At 56.1% G+C, this 12863-nt stretch overlaps 1 protein-coding gene across 2 annotated transcripts in view; it reads left to right on the top strand.

The window, feature by feature from the left end:
- Nucleotides 1-362: 362 nt before the first annotated feature.
- The window catches only part of ASS1 (argininosuccinate synthase 1), a 49336-nt gene continuing 36835 nt past the window's right edge, over nucleotides 363-12863 (top strand). Inside the window, exons 1-5 of one of the 2 annotated variants that reach the window (XM_019728853.2) lie at nucleotides 374-460; nucleotides 5286-5357; nucleotides 7087-7194; nucleotides 9117-9185; nucleotides 11162-11350. In XM_019728853.2, coding sequence (XP_019584412.2) covers nucleotides 407-460; nucleotides 5286-5357; nucleotides 7087-7194; nucleotides 9117-9185; nucleotides 11162-11350 — 492 coding nt within the window. In that variant the 5' untranslated portion in view covers nucleotides 374-406. Of the gene's footprint in view, nucleotides 461-5285; nucleotides 5358-7086; nucleotides 7195-9116; nucleotides 9186-11161; nucleotides 11351-12863 lie in introns of both variants that reach the window. The other variant, XM_019728854.2, reaches the window with a different exon arrangement.

The following is a 12863-nucleotide window of genomic DNA, read 5'->3' on the forward strand; positions in this document are numbered from 1 at the left end:
CTCCCAGCGATTGCATGCTCCCCACAGGCCCAGCTGCAAGTCTCTGGCTGGACCGCTGCGGTCATCCTGACAGTTGTGTGGGTTCCAGCCCCTGCGGCGCCCTCAGGAGCCGCCTGTCCCCCGGGCCAGGGTGGGGAGACCCGCGCCGCTAGCGCCTTCGGAAGGGTGTGCCAGCAGTGAGAGGAAAGCGTTGGAGGGGGGTGTAACCCGTGGGATGGGGGAAAGGAGGGGAAAAGGGCGCGGAGCAAGGAGGGAGGGAGAGGCCGGCTCTGCCCACCCGCCGGTGGCCCCGAACGCTGAGCGGCTCCTCTAGGGGGCCGGGCCCGGGGGCGGGGCCTGCCGCGCGCGTACCTCCACGTGTCCCGGGTCACGAGCCCTGCCCCCGGCCCTGTGCTTATAACCCGGGATGCGCGCCGCAGTCGGCCCTGCTCCACCACCTGCCACCGCTGCCTGGGCTCCGGTAAGGAGTCCCCTTCCCACCTCCTAGCCTAGGTCACCCTCTCCCCAATCCCACCGAGAGCGAACCGAGGAAGCGGAGGGGACCGGGGCTCGCAGCTGAGTTCTGTGAACGGGAGGGAAGCGGTGCGACGCCCGGGCTCCTGTTGCTCAAATGTCTGGCGGCTGGATTCCTGGGTACCTTGGGACACGGGGATGGGTCCCGGGCCCGAGCCCCAGGTCTGGGGAGCAGGTCGGGTTATTTGTCCCCTTCGCGGACCGAGGTCCTTTCTGGATTTCCCTTCTCTGATCCAGCTTCCGCTATGGCGCGAAACCCCCAAATGGAGACCTTGGCAGTTGGATTTGCGTATTCCCGATTCTCTCGCCTCTTTCTCCTCCTCTGGCGCTGTCTGCCTTTTTCTCTGGATGAAACCACAGTCCCACCCACCTCTGCCTCGGGGCTTGTGCACCGTGGCTCTTCGCACAGCCCCGAGCCTCAGTTTACGCCGGGCAGACCGGCTCCTAGACCGGGGCTGCCCGCCCAGTGCCTGGGCTGTGACAGGGCTCCTTCCCCTGCAGGGGGCGTCAGTCGCCTTCTGCCTCCTGAAAGGGATTTGCGTTCCTGTCCAGGTGGGGCCAGTGACCTCGCCCCGCAGCGGTGCCAGGTTTCCGGCTGGCGCTGGGCTCGGGGCTGTGGGAGGGGCCGCTCCTCAGGAAATGTTCGCGGTCCGGGTGGCTGTTGCCCTTGGCCCCTAGGGCGGCTGCGCCTTGCAGGGAGGGAGGGTCATTGTGAAATGGAGGAAACTCCTCTCCCATCCTGCCTGGGCTTTTCCTGAGGAGGCGCCGCGACCCCGCCACCTCAGTGTACACCTCTGCGAAGTGGGGCGTCTCCTTTGGAGCCTCGCGGTCTGGCTGCACATCTGGGCAGGAACAAACGTGTCCTCCCCCCAGGGATGGATCAAATAGGTCCTGGACTTTGACCCCTCCCTCCCAGCCCACGCCTGAAGAGGGTGACAGGGAGGGCAGGTTCTGGAGGCCAGCAGAAGGTGGGCACACTGGGTGAGGCCTTGGGTCAGCCTCCCAGCTTCCCAAGCCTCAGTTTCTCCATCTGTCAGAGTTGACACAGGCTTGCGGCTCAGGGGAAGGTCTCTGCAGACTGTTGTGAGCAGTGTTTGGGTCCATTCACTTACTGAGTCTGGGGAGCTGCTAGCCTGGTGGTGCCAGGCTGGGGCAGGAAGAGGAGACAGGTTCCCTGCGCTCTTACCTTAGGTTCTGGGGAGGGAGGGAGATGGTAGAGGCAGAAGCTGCCACACAGGGGATGGGAACTTTGGTGATGGACTGGAACCGGAGGAATCTCCATTCTAAACTCCCTCCCCTTCCATCCTCCACGTGTGGGTGGGGGGCTGTCCCAGGTAGAGCCACCTGTGTGCTATGCTGAGAAGTCATTCTGGTTCTCCTAACTGCTAGTGAATGAATGATGCATCCTGCCTGCCGAGCCCCTAGACCCCGGGCGGCCCCTACTCACCACTGAGCTCTCCTGCATCCTCACATGCAACCCCATCAGCTGCCTGCCCGCTCTGGGCTTGTGCAGTAAGTTGGCTCTGATGATAGCCCTTTTCCCGGGCCCAGAGCCCCAGGAACCCGACTCTGGTGGGGACCAGGCCCGCACTCACCTGCTGTGCAGGCACTTGCCCCTGGCCCATCTTATCTTTGCCCCTCGGGTCCTGGGAGGCTCCAGGACAGCTGGATGCCTTCCTCTGAGCACAAGCCCCTGAGACAGTTTCTTGCCTGTGGGCACTTACGTGGAACTAAATAACCTGGGGGAATTCAGGGCCTGAGACTCTGATTGCTGCTGTAACACCTTGGGCAAAGTTGATCTTCCAGGCCTTGGCTGCCTCCTTCCTTTGGGTGGGATCCCTCCCCAGACTTGGGATAGGCCAGGCATCCATAGGTGTTTCAATGTTATTAGAATAACATTGAATGAATGCACTCTTCTCCCCATAAGCAAGGGCTCTTAGGAGAGGGTTTGCGTGTCTCACCAGGGCCTGGTGAGATCTACTTAGTCTTCCTACCACCTACCTCAGGGCGTTTTCATTGAAACTGGAGACTCAACCTTCCTAAGCCAAGGCAGACCCCCAATTGACCCTCAACCTTGCGTGGAGGGGGCTTTCTGGAGTGCTGGTGGCCTTATGAGAGCCCAGTGTTCCTGATTTCATTCTCAGGCCCCAGGAATCACAGCTGAAAGCTGGCTCAGTGTGGAGCCTAAGGCAAGCCTCCTGCTCTCAGCTTCCTCACCTGTCATTTGGGAAGAAAACCCCTCCCCTGTCTGTGACTCACCAAGAACCTGCAGATGAAATGAGTGTGGTCTGTCATGCAAATGCTCAGGCTGAATCCTGACAGTGGCACCTCCTGGCCAAAGTTGGAATTGCAGCCCAGCTGTGCCAGACACGAAAGAGGGCAGGGAAAGTGATAGGAGCTGCAATCCTAGAATGGGGGAACCCCAAAGTCCAGAATTCTTGTGGCCTAGGTAGAGCTAGGGTTTTTAAGAACTATAATGAACCTAGCTCAGCTGAGTTACTGTGTCAAGGAGGGGTTCCAGAAGAGCATTCACCAGGCTGTAGCTCAGACGTATAGACATACAGAATACTGATTTGTAATGATTCGTTGGGAATTTTGTTTTCTGGAAGATGTGTAAAGTGAGGAGGAGATGATCTGTGGTCTCCTAGAGGTCAGAGGTATAGGCTACACCGCAGTAAAGAGCCGGTGCTCTGCTGTTAGCCTGGGTTTCACGGGCGTCAGTTCTAGCACTGCCATCCACTGGCTTGTGGCCTAGGCAAGTCACTTAACTTTTCTGAGCCTCAAGTGGTAATTATAGTCTCGCATGTGTGGCTCCGAACATAGTATCTGGTTTTCTCATCGTCCCCACTTTGACGTTTTAGAGTGCATGCGTTTTCTTAGCATTGAGCAAGTGCCCAGGCCTGGCACGTCCACTGGAAGCTGGTGGGATGGCTCTGGCTGGGGCCATGGAGAATGCCCCCTGCCTTGCCAACTCAGGCCCGGCTGACAGGCACCTTGGCATGGGGCCACCTTCTTCCCTCCTCCCAGAAACCCTCTTTCAGTGAAGGACGTCTGAGTTGGCACTGGGACCTCAGGAAACCTGCCCTGGCCCCTTCATGGAGGGTGGGGTCGGGGCAAGTCTGGGATGGGGGAAGCTGAGTCCGGCCAGGATATGCTAGACACCTCCCCTAGACAGGCAGCCCAGTGTCAGAACCAGAAGGGTTTTCAGGTTGTTGTGTGGATGGTGAGATTGAGTCCTGGAGAGCAAGGGAGGGGTTTGCCAAAGGTCAACTATGGCAGTAGCAGGAGAGTTCAGTGGGCACAGGCTTTGGACCCAGCTCTGGGCTCCTTCCCCCAGCATCTCGCTGAGTCCTCAGTCCTGTGGGGAATGGGCTGTTCTCACCCCTGTTTTGCCGATGAGCAGCTCAAGTAAGTTGAACCCAGGTCTGGAGGACCCAGGCACTGTGCTTTACCCATAGTGGACTGGGGCTGATGTCCCTTCTTCTCCCCGTCTACCTCCTTCTTTTGCTTTCTGCAGCAGGGGCCTTGCTGGCTGGGGGAGGAGCTTCACCAGGTGCTGGGAGGGCAGGAGCGATGCCAGTGTCAGATTGCATCATTTTCCCAGGCCACCCGCCCAGCTAATCTCTGTGCATGCACACAGGCCAAAACATGCTACATGCGTGCACACACACGTGCAGGTATGCACACACACGTTCACCCTCAGGTACACACTCCCAGGTGCGTGCATTCTTTCATACTGCTCAGACCCGGAGGCTGAGGTCCTGCGTGCCCACGCAAGCACACAGCCTGCAGCAGGAGGCCTCACTAGTTTCTGGACAAGAGCATGCATGCAACTCCAGGCTTTGAGGGAATTTTAACTCTCACTTTTTGTAGATGAAGAGCTGGCCTCCAGACAGTAGACTGGGCAGTGTTGTGCTGAGTGCCTGCCACGTGCCAGGCACTACCTGTCTCCAGAGCTCTGGGCCAGTGGGCGGGGGAGTTAGAATGCAGTGTGACATGTGTTATGATGGGCCACATATGAGGTACGGTGGGATCACTGAAGCAGGTGGGACGTCTGTAGTGCATCTGTCTCCCTGGAGCTACCCCTCCCCAACGCGGGTGCCCACCCTCTTGGCTCCAGGTGCCTTTAGGAGGTGACAGAGCAGGGGTGACTCTAAGAGCTGGGTGAACCTCGGGCCCGCATCATCTCTCGCTGTCTCCAGCCCACCCCAGCCACCCCAGGGTGTCGGAACCACCTGCGTCTCGCAGACCACACCTGGCCCTAGCGCTTCCCTTCCCTGCGCTTTCCTAGACAGGGGTCGCCTTGTACTTGGGAGCCCAGCCGATCTGGGTTTCAATCCTGGCTCTACCACTTATCAGCCAAGCAAGGCTTTGAGCAAGTTCCTTAACCCGAGCCTCAGATTCCCTGTCCCTAAAATGGGGACAACACAAATGGAAGACAGCTTACCATGGACGTATTCGTTATCTTGATTGTGGTTTTGGTGTCATGAGTATAGACATATGCTGAAACTCAGTAAATCGGACACCCTCAATACGTGCAGTTTATTGTGTGTCAATTATACCTTAATAGAGCTATTTTAAAAATATGCCACAGGATACACGCTCCGCCCCCAACTACACCTCCCCAAACCTCCCCGCTCAGCCAGCCTGCTCAGAGGGGATTCCAGCAGCTGCATAGGCTGGTTAGGGCCTCTGGCACCCCACCCCCCACCCCCCCAACCACCAGGCTGGTGCTGCTGTGCCAGGAAGCTAAGCAGCTTTTGATTCCGCAGAGTGGTTCGTTGAGCAGTGAAGACAGATTCAGATTCCGGAAACCAGGAACACACACCTCCAACCAACGCCAGGTACTTCCCACCTTGACTCCTTCCTGCCTTCCTCCCACCTCCTTCCCTTCATCCTGTTGCCTGGCTGTGGTTGCCGTGGGCATTGTCAGCTGGTCCCAGGGTCAGGGTCTGGTGAGTCACCAGCAGCCCAGCATCAGTGACAGGTCCTTGAATGGCCTGGTGGAGGCAGGTGGTTGAATGGCCAGTGGAGGGGAGAATGTGGCCACTGATCAGAACCACCCCACCCCCCATCAACCTCACTGTCCCATGAGCTGTTTCCCTCCAAGTCCAACGGCAGTCGGGGTGTGTGGACCCTGAGGGTGGGCCTGTGAAATGTCAGTGACTGCACAGAGGACGTGTATTCTGGTCACATGGCCGGGCTCTGTCCAGGCTCTGCTTCACAGAGCTGGGCCACTGGGTCTCACCTCTCTGAATCTCTGGGCACATGGAAAGTTGTCAGTATACAAGCACCGGCATCATGGTGGTAGTGATGGCGGGGTGCCGCTCCTGGGCTCTCGTGGATCTGTGGAGAGGTATCCACAGCCTTTCCCAATAGTGTCCAGTGAGGACCCTGACCTTGGTCAGACTGCAGTTAAATGTTCCCACCAGACACAAGCACATCCCCTGGAAATGTGGGATGCTGGGGCCCCATCCAGATGGCCTGGGTCCAAATCTGGCCCTGCCACCTGCTGACCATATGACCTCAAGCAAGTGCTTCATTGTGGCCGAGGAGAGGGACAGAGTGGGAAATGGCACATCTGCTGCCGAGGGACAGATCTGTCGTCTGTAGCAGGTCACAGTGAGGCGCTGTGCGTCTGCCATCTCCTTCCTTCTCTGGGCCTTGGTTTCTCCCTCCACACACGGGGAGCTTGGTCTTTGAGTTCCTCCTACCTGGTCCTGTTCAGAGCTGAGTTCACTGAGGTGCTCAGCTCTGTTTCCCCTCTCAGAGGTGCTTGCATTGTAAAAGATCCTCAAATCCCAATGTGTGAAGATATTCTGGGGCCCCAGCTGGGAGAGAGAGGTACATAGGGGCAGGGGTTCTGCCCCCACCTCCTAGTCTACCTAAGCAGCACTGCATTCTGGGAAAAGCCCAGGTTTTGGAGCCAGACACAGACATGTGTTCTGACCTTGAGCTGCCACTGACTTCTCTGAGCCCCTGTCTCTGCCTCCCCAACGGGCTTGACAACACCCACTTCATGGAGTTAGAGCAGGGGTGCAGAGTGACCCAGGTAAGGCCTCCAGGACCTTGCCTGGCACCGTCCGAGCTTAGCAAGGAGCAGTTCTGACTGGGGTGTGTGGGCTGCTGGAGGCTCAGGGCCAAGGGCCCTGCTTTGTGTCCTTTGCATCCTGGCCTTGGCCAAACAGCTCAGCCTCAGGTGCCTTCTCTAGCTGGTGGGGGACTGGCTCCAAGACATGCCTCCCGCTGGCAGCTCTAAACTGCTGTCAGCGTTCCCAGGCCCCAGCGTGGCGTGTGCGTATGTGTGTGTGCGCACGCACAATATTCATGATCGGGGTCCCCAGGTGCAGTGGGGTGGAAGGGGTATGGCTGAAGGGAGGAACAGCTCCTCAGCTGGCTCTGATGATGGTGAACAGCCTGTTTCCAGTCCCCAGTGGCAGCTTGTCCAGGGGATAAGGCTACCCAAGGCTGAGGTGGGGGCTGGGGGCCAGGCCAGGAGGGAGCTGTTTGCACAGGCTGGCAGGTGGGGATGGGCTGGCCCTGTCACTCACATTCTTCCCCGACTCCCTCCAGACAATGTCCAGCAAAGGTGCCGTGGTTCTGGCCTACAGTGGTGGCCTGGACACCTCCTGCATTCTCGTGTGGCTGAAGGAACAAGGCTATGACGTCATTGCCTACCTGGTGAGCAGGTGCCCACCAGGGCACTGGTCTGTCTTTTTCCCTGCTGCCCGCCCAGCCTGCCCATCTGCTTACTGTCACTCTCCCAAGCCTGTCTTGAACTGTAGCAAAATGCTGCTCATTGCACTGCCTCACTTTCTTCTGTAAAATGAGCACCCTGGATGTCCCCCAGATTATGGAGTAGACCAGCTGTCCTGCGGGTGACAGGAAGGGGACACCAGAAGCAAGCTTGTCCCTGCCTGGACAGGGACCGTGGGCTCCGGCCTGCTGGAGACCATGCGAAAGCAGTCTTCACCTTTCCAGAGTCCTGGTCAGCCCCCAGTAATTCAGCAGATTGTAGAATCCTACAGCAGCTGAGCTGGCAGAGCCCTTGGAGATCACCTAGCTATGGAATGACAAGCAGGCCACAGGCCACAGGCCACAAGTTATGTATCAAGCCACTCTCCCACCCAGGGTCCATGACAGACATCCCTAATCAAAACAGCTCTAGTTTTGATGAAGCTGGACAGAGCCTCAGAAGCTTTCTCCGTGTGGCTGTGCTATTCAGGACTCCTGGCTGCAAACTTTAGAAATCCCACTCAAAGTAGCTGAAGGAAAAAAAAACAAAAAAAACCAGACAGTTCTTGGCTCATGTAACTGAGAAGTCCAGGGGTAGGATGGCTTCAGGCAAAGCTAGAGCCAGGTGCTTATCCAGCTCTGTCTCCATCTGTACTTGGCTTCAGCCTTGGCCTCTCCACAGAGCAGGCAAGATGCACACCATCAGAATCTAGCTTTCCCAGAGAAAGGAGAGCTTCCCCAGAGGCTCTGACAGCAGAGCCCAGGGGTAGTCGCACTGGCCTATCATGCATTGGTCACTACGGCTGTGTTTTGGCGGGCTCTGATTGGCTAGTCTTGGGTCATGGGCCCACCCCTGCAGTGAGAAAGAGATATGATTTGTTCCCCTCCAACCTTATGGAAAGAGGTCCCAGGAAAGAAGGTTCTGTTCCCAGAAGAAGTAATGATGGTACTCGGCACAGGTGGAAGTTCAGCTGTTGCCAAGAGTGGTTTGTTTAAAGTTAAAGCTAATACACCATACCTAACAGCATCCAGTCCCCGTGTCATTCAGGTAGGGGAGCGTGAGGCCAAGGGAGGGGCAGCACCTTGCTCAGTCACCTGGGGAGTGCGAGGCACTGCTGTGTGTGGATGCAGAGAGCCACAGGTGATCATCTTGTCAGCAGCACAATGGGACAGTCCAGACCCTAGGCTACTTCCAGGCAGGTGTAAAAGCCGAGTGACCTCAGAAGAGCACTGGCAGCTGGGCTCTGGGAGGATTCCAGCGTCTGGCGGGCAGGATGCAAGGCCCAGGTCTGGGCAGCAGGCCAGGGTGCAGCCAGCAGAAAACACATCAGTGTCTAGACAGGGGCTCTCGGAACCCGAGGTTGGGCTGCAGCGCCAGGCAGCCGGGAGGGCCGGGCGGGGGACTCTGCCTCCTGCCTGCTCAGATGTCAAGTGGCTGTACTTGGCTCGGGAAGCAAGCTGGGGGTGGGCACTTTCTGACAAGCCAACCTTTGTCCTGGCCTTTGGGGAGTTTGCAGGAAGTGACAGATGGCTCAAGGGAATGGCTCGGCCTTCAAGGCCGTGACAGCGCATGTGTGGCCCCGCAGGCCCGCTCACGGGGCCAGACGTAGCTGGTTCTTCAACTCACTGAGCTTGCTTCCCAGCAGCACCAAGTGTTAGCTCCTGGAAACACGCCATCTTCTCCAGACATCGGGCTGTGCCCTTTCTCCTTACTGTGACCTGGGCTATCAAATGGACCCCCCCTCCTCATTTGAGGGTTGCTGTGTGTGTGGACAGCACTTGCGCTGGCTCCCCCCGGGAGGGTGGCAGTCTCCTCACCCTCTTCTTTCCGCCCCTTGACTGGTTGGGCCTCTGCTTCTGCTCCTCAGGCCAACATCGGACAAGTGGAGGACTTTGAGGAGGCCAGGAAGAAGGCACTGAAGCTTGGGGCCAAGAAGGTAACCGACGGGGGGCGGGGTTTGGGGCTGGAAGCGCGGTTTTGATGTGGTGGAGGCAGCAGTGGGCCTTCCTGTCCCCAAGTTCCTTGTCCCATGCGTCCCTTCCAACTGGCCCTCTTGCTTCCAAGAGTATGAAAGCAATTCCTTCAGTGTAAGTGCCATCGACTTCCTGCCTCCCCAGCCACTCAACCTCCTCCCCATTCATCTCTTCCTCATGCATCCATCCATCCACCCATCCACGGGTCTATCCCTCATTTATCTCTCTGTCCATCCACTGACACACTCACTCATGCATCCATCCATCCACCCACCCACCCACCTACCCGTTTATCCCTCTTTTATCTCTGTGTCCATCCACCCATCCTTTCACCGATTCAACAGAATCAGGAAAGTCCAGCTGAGTTCTTGCAATGACTGAGCATCTAATCCTGTGGTGAGAATCCCTGTGCTGGGTGCTGGGCCAAGGCATGAAGAACAACAGCTCATTTGTGCTAAAGTGCCAGCACTTTTTCACCCATTGTTGCTTTTGTGTATAATGAATGTATCATTGTAAAAGAAAGTTTTCACTCAGAGACTCCCGGAATGGGTCTTGGGGACCCCTGGGGTCTACATTTTGAGAACCATTCTTCTAGATCAGGGTTTCTCACCTTCGGCACTGTTGACTGACATGCAGCTGGCTGTCCTGCACATTGTAGGATGTTTAGCAGCATCTCTGGCCTCTACCCAGTAGATGCCAGAACCCTCACCCAACCCACCAGTTGTGAAACCGAAAAATATCTTCAGATATTGCCAGCTGTGCCCTGGGGAAAAAAATCACCCCTGACTTTTACAGATGAAATCTATCTGCCTCTCTAGAACTTAAGTGGCAATTAAGTTTTATCTCAGGCCCAGGGTGGCAACTAAGTTTCATCTCAGGCCCAGAATGCTGTGCTGGGAGGGACTTAAAGACCACAGCTAGGGTGGCCAGTTGGCTCAGTTGGTTAGAGTGCAGTGCTCATAACACCAACATTGCCAGTTCAATTCCCACATGGGCCAGTGAGCTGTGCCCTCCACAACTAGATTGAGAACAACGACTCGACTTGGGGCTGAAGGGTCCTGGAAAAACACACTGTTCCCCAATTAAAAAACAAACAAACAAACACATCTAGTTTTAGCTGATTGTTTTAGCAATTGATTAGTGATGTCTGCCCTGAGTGCAGGAGGGAGAGTAATGGAATTATACGAGGTCGGACAATTAAGTTCGTGAACTTGTTGCAATGCTGTTGCTAACCTTTTTTGATATCAGAGGGATTATTCATTATGAATCTGTACCAACTGGACAAACACTTAACCAATTTTACTATTTGTAAGTGCTGAAAAGGCTGCATAAAAAAAGTTAGACGACTTGAACTTTTCACCAACAATTCATGGTTCTTGCATCACTATAACGCACCAGCTCACACAACACTGTCTGTGAGGGAGTTTTTAGCCAGTAAACAAATAACTGTATTGGAACACCCTCCCTAATCACCTGATCTGGCCCCCAAAGACGTTCTTTCTTTACCCAAAGATAAAGGAAATATTGAAAGGAAGACATTTTGATGACCTTCAGGACATCAAGGGTAATATGATGACAGCTCTGGTGGCCATTCCAGAAAAAGAGTTCTAAAATTGCTTTGAAGGGTGGACTGAGTGCTGGTGTCGGTGCATAGCTTCCCAAGGGGAGTACTTTGAAGGTGACTAGTGATATTCAGCAATGACGTATGTAGCACGTTTCCTAGGATGAGTTCGCGAACTTAGTTGTCCAGCGTTGTATGTGCTGGGATTGATTAGCGATGTCTACTACAGATGCAGGAGTAAGAGTGGAGGGCACAGCTTGCCAGGGTCCATTAGCAGTGCCTGCCTTAGACACTGGCCATTTGAGGCCCCTCGGGCTCTGCCTTCTGATTGGGCCTGGCCTTGCTGAGCCTCCCTCCCATGAGCTCCTCTCCCCATAGGTGTTCATCGAGGACGTCAGCAAGGAGTTTCTGGAGGAGTTCATCTGGCCTGCCGTTCAGTCCAGTGCACGGTACGAAGACCGCTACCTTCTGGGCACCTCTCTGGCCAGGCCCTGCATCGCCCGTAAACAAGTGGAGATCGCCAAGCGGGAGGGAGCCAAGTATGTGTCCCACGGTGCCACAGGAAAGGTGAGGCAAAGGGTGGACAGTGCGGGGGGGGGGGGGGATGGAGGGAGAAGGAGGCAGGGGCTGTGAAGGGGGACACAAGCAGCCGAGTGATGGACAGACGGCCCCTGAGCAGGTGTAAGTTCCCCCCCAGAACAGTCAGGTACACAGCAGAGAGACTGGCCTGTGTGGTCTGAATAAGAGGCATATTAGTGGTACGTTTTAGTGAATATCTGGGTGTAGTGACAGCTACGCCCTGAGCTCCATGAGCAGTGACTTCCATGTGTGTGTTCCACGTGCAGTGGGAACGATGTCACCCCACCTGGCAAATTTGAGGCTGGGCCTTGGGGACATCGCCACTGCCAAGATCACAGAGCGTGTTGCCCATGCAATGTAGTGGCAAGGGTCAGAAACAGACCGGGTTTGAATCCCAGCTGTGTGGCCTTGGGCAAGCCCTTCCCCTCCCTGAGCCTCAGTTTCCCCGGGCTGCTGTAACAAAGCACCACAAACTGGGCAGCTTCAGCAACGGAGATGTGCTGTCAGCTCTGGAGGCCAGAACTCCAAAACCAAGGTGTCAGCAGGGCCGCGCTCCCTCTGAAGCCTCCAGGGAAGGAACCGTTGCAGGCCTGTCTGCACCATTCCTGGCTTCCGGTAGCTCCGGTGTCCCCTGTAGAGGTAGCACTCCGATCCTCCAGTCCCTAGTCATCGCATGGCATTCTCCCTGCCCCTTCATGTCACCTTCCCTCTGTGCATGTCTGGTTATGTGTCCAAATTTTCCTTTTTATAAGGACACCAGTGAGGCTAGATCAGGGCCCACCCTGATGGCCTCGTCTTAACTTATTACCTCTGTGAGACCCTGTCTCCAATATGGCCACATTCTCAGGTACTGGGAACTGGGACTTCAACTTTACTTTTGTGGGGACACACTTCACCCTACAACACACCCTTGCGTGTACCAGTGCAGGCTGAAGGAAGAGACTGTGAGGTAGAAGGCAGGAAAGCCCTCAGCACGCTGTCCCACGGGTGGCAGTGCTGAGGAAATGAGATTCCTACAATGTTGGCAACTGTCAGGCGATGTTATAAAGACTTTTGAGTCATGAGCTTTCAAAGTCAGGAGATGGGCACTGGTAAAGGATATGGCTACTTAACAACCCCGCAGTCAGAAAACTCTGAACCTCCCAGTGACGGGGAACTCACTACCTCGCCAGCACACATGTGCTAACCGTACCCTGCCCCCCCCGCCCCGCCCCGGGCTGGTCGATGCAGTGGTAGGGGGAGCAGGCCCTGGCTCACTGTGCCATAGCGCCACTTGCAGCTAAGTATGATGGAGACACGATTTGAGGGTGGCCTTGCAAACAGCCATGACCAAGGAAGCAGTGGTTCGGGTCTTTGAAAGCTCACGCGTTCTTTCATTCACTTGGGTGCTAGGTCAGCAAGCGTGTACTGGTTTCTGCAAGCGGTGGAGCGCGTGCTGGGTATGGCAACTATTGAATTTCTTGGGCCTATTCTTTGCCCGCAGAGAACCTGTGTCCTAGCA

Source organism: Rhinolophus sinicus, linkage group LG04 (assembly GCF_036562045.2).
Source record: "Rhinolophus sinicus isolate RSC01 linkage group LG04, ASM3656204v1, whole genome shotgun sequence".
In the NCBI taxonomy this organism is placed as follows: Eukaryota; Metazoa; Chordata; class Mammalia; order Chiroptera; family Rhinolophidae; genus Rhinolophus; species Rhinolophus sinicus.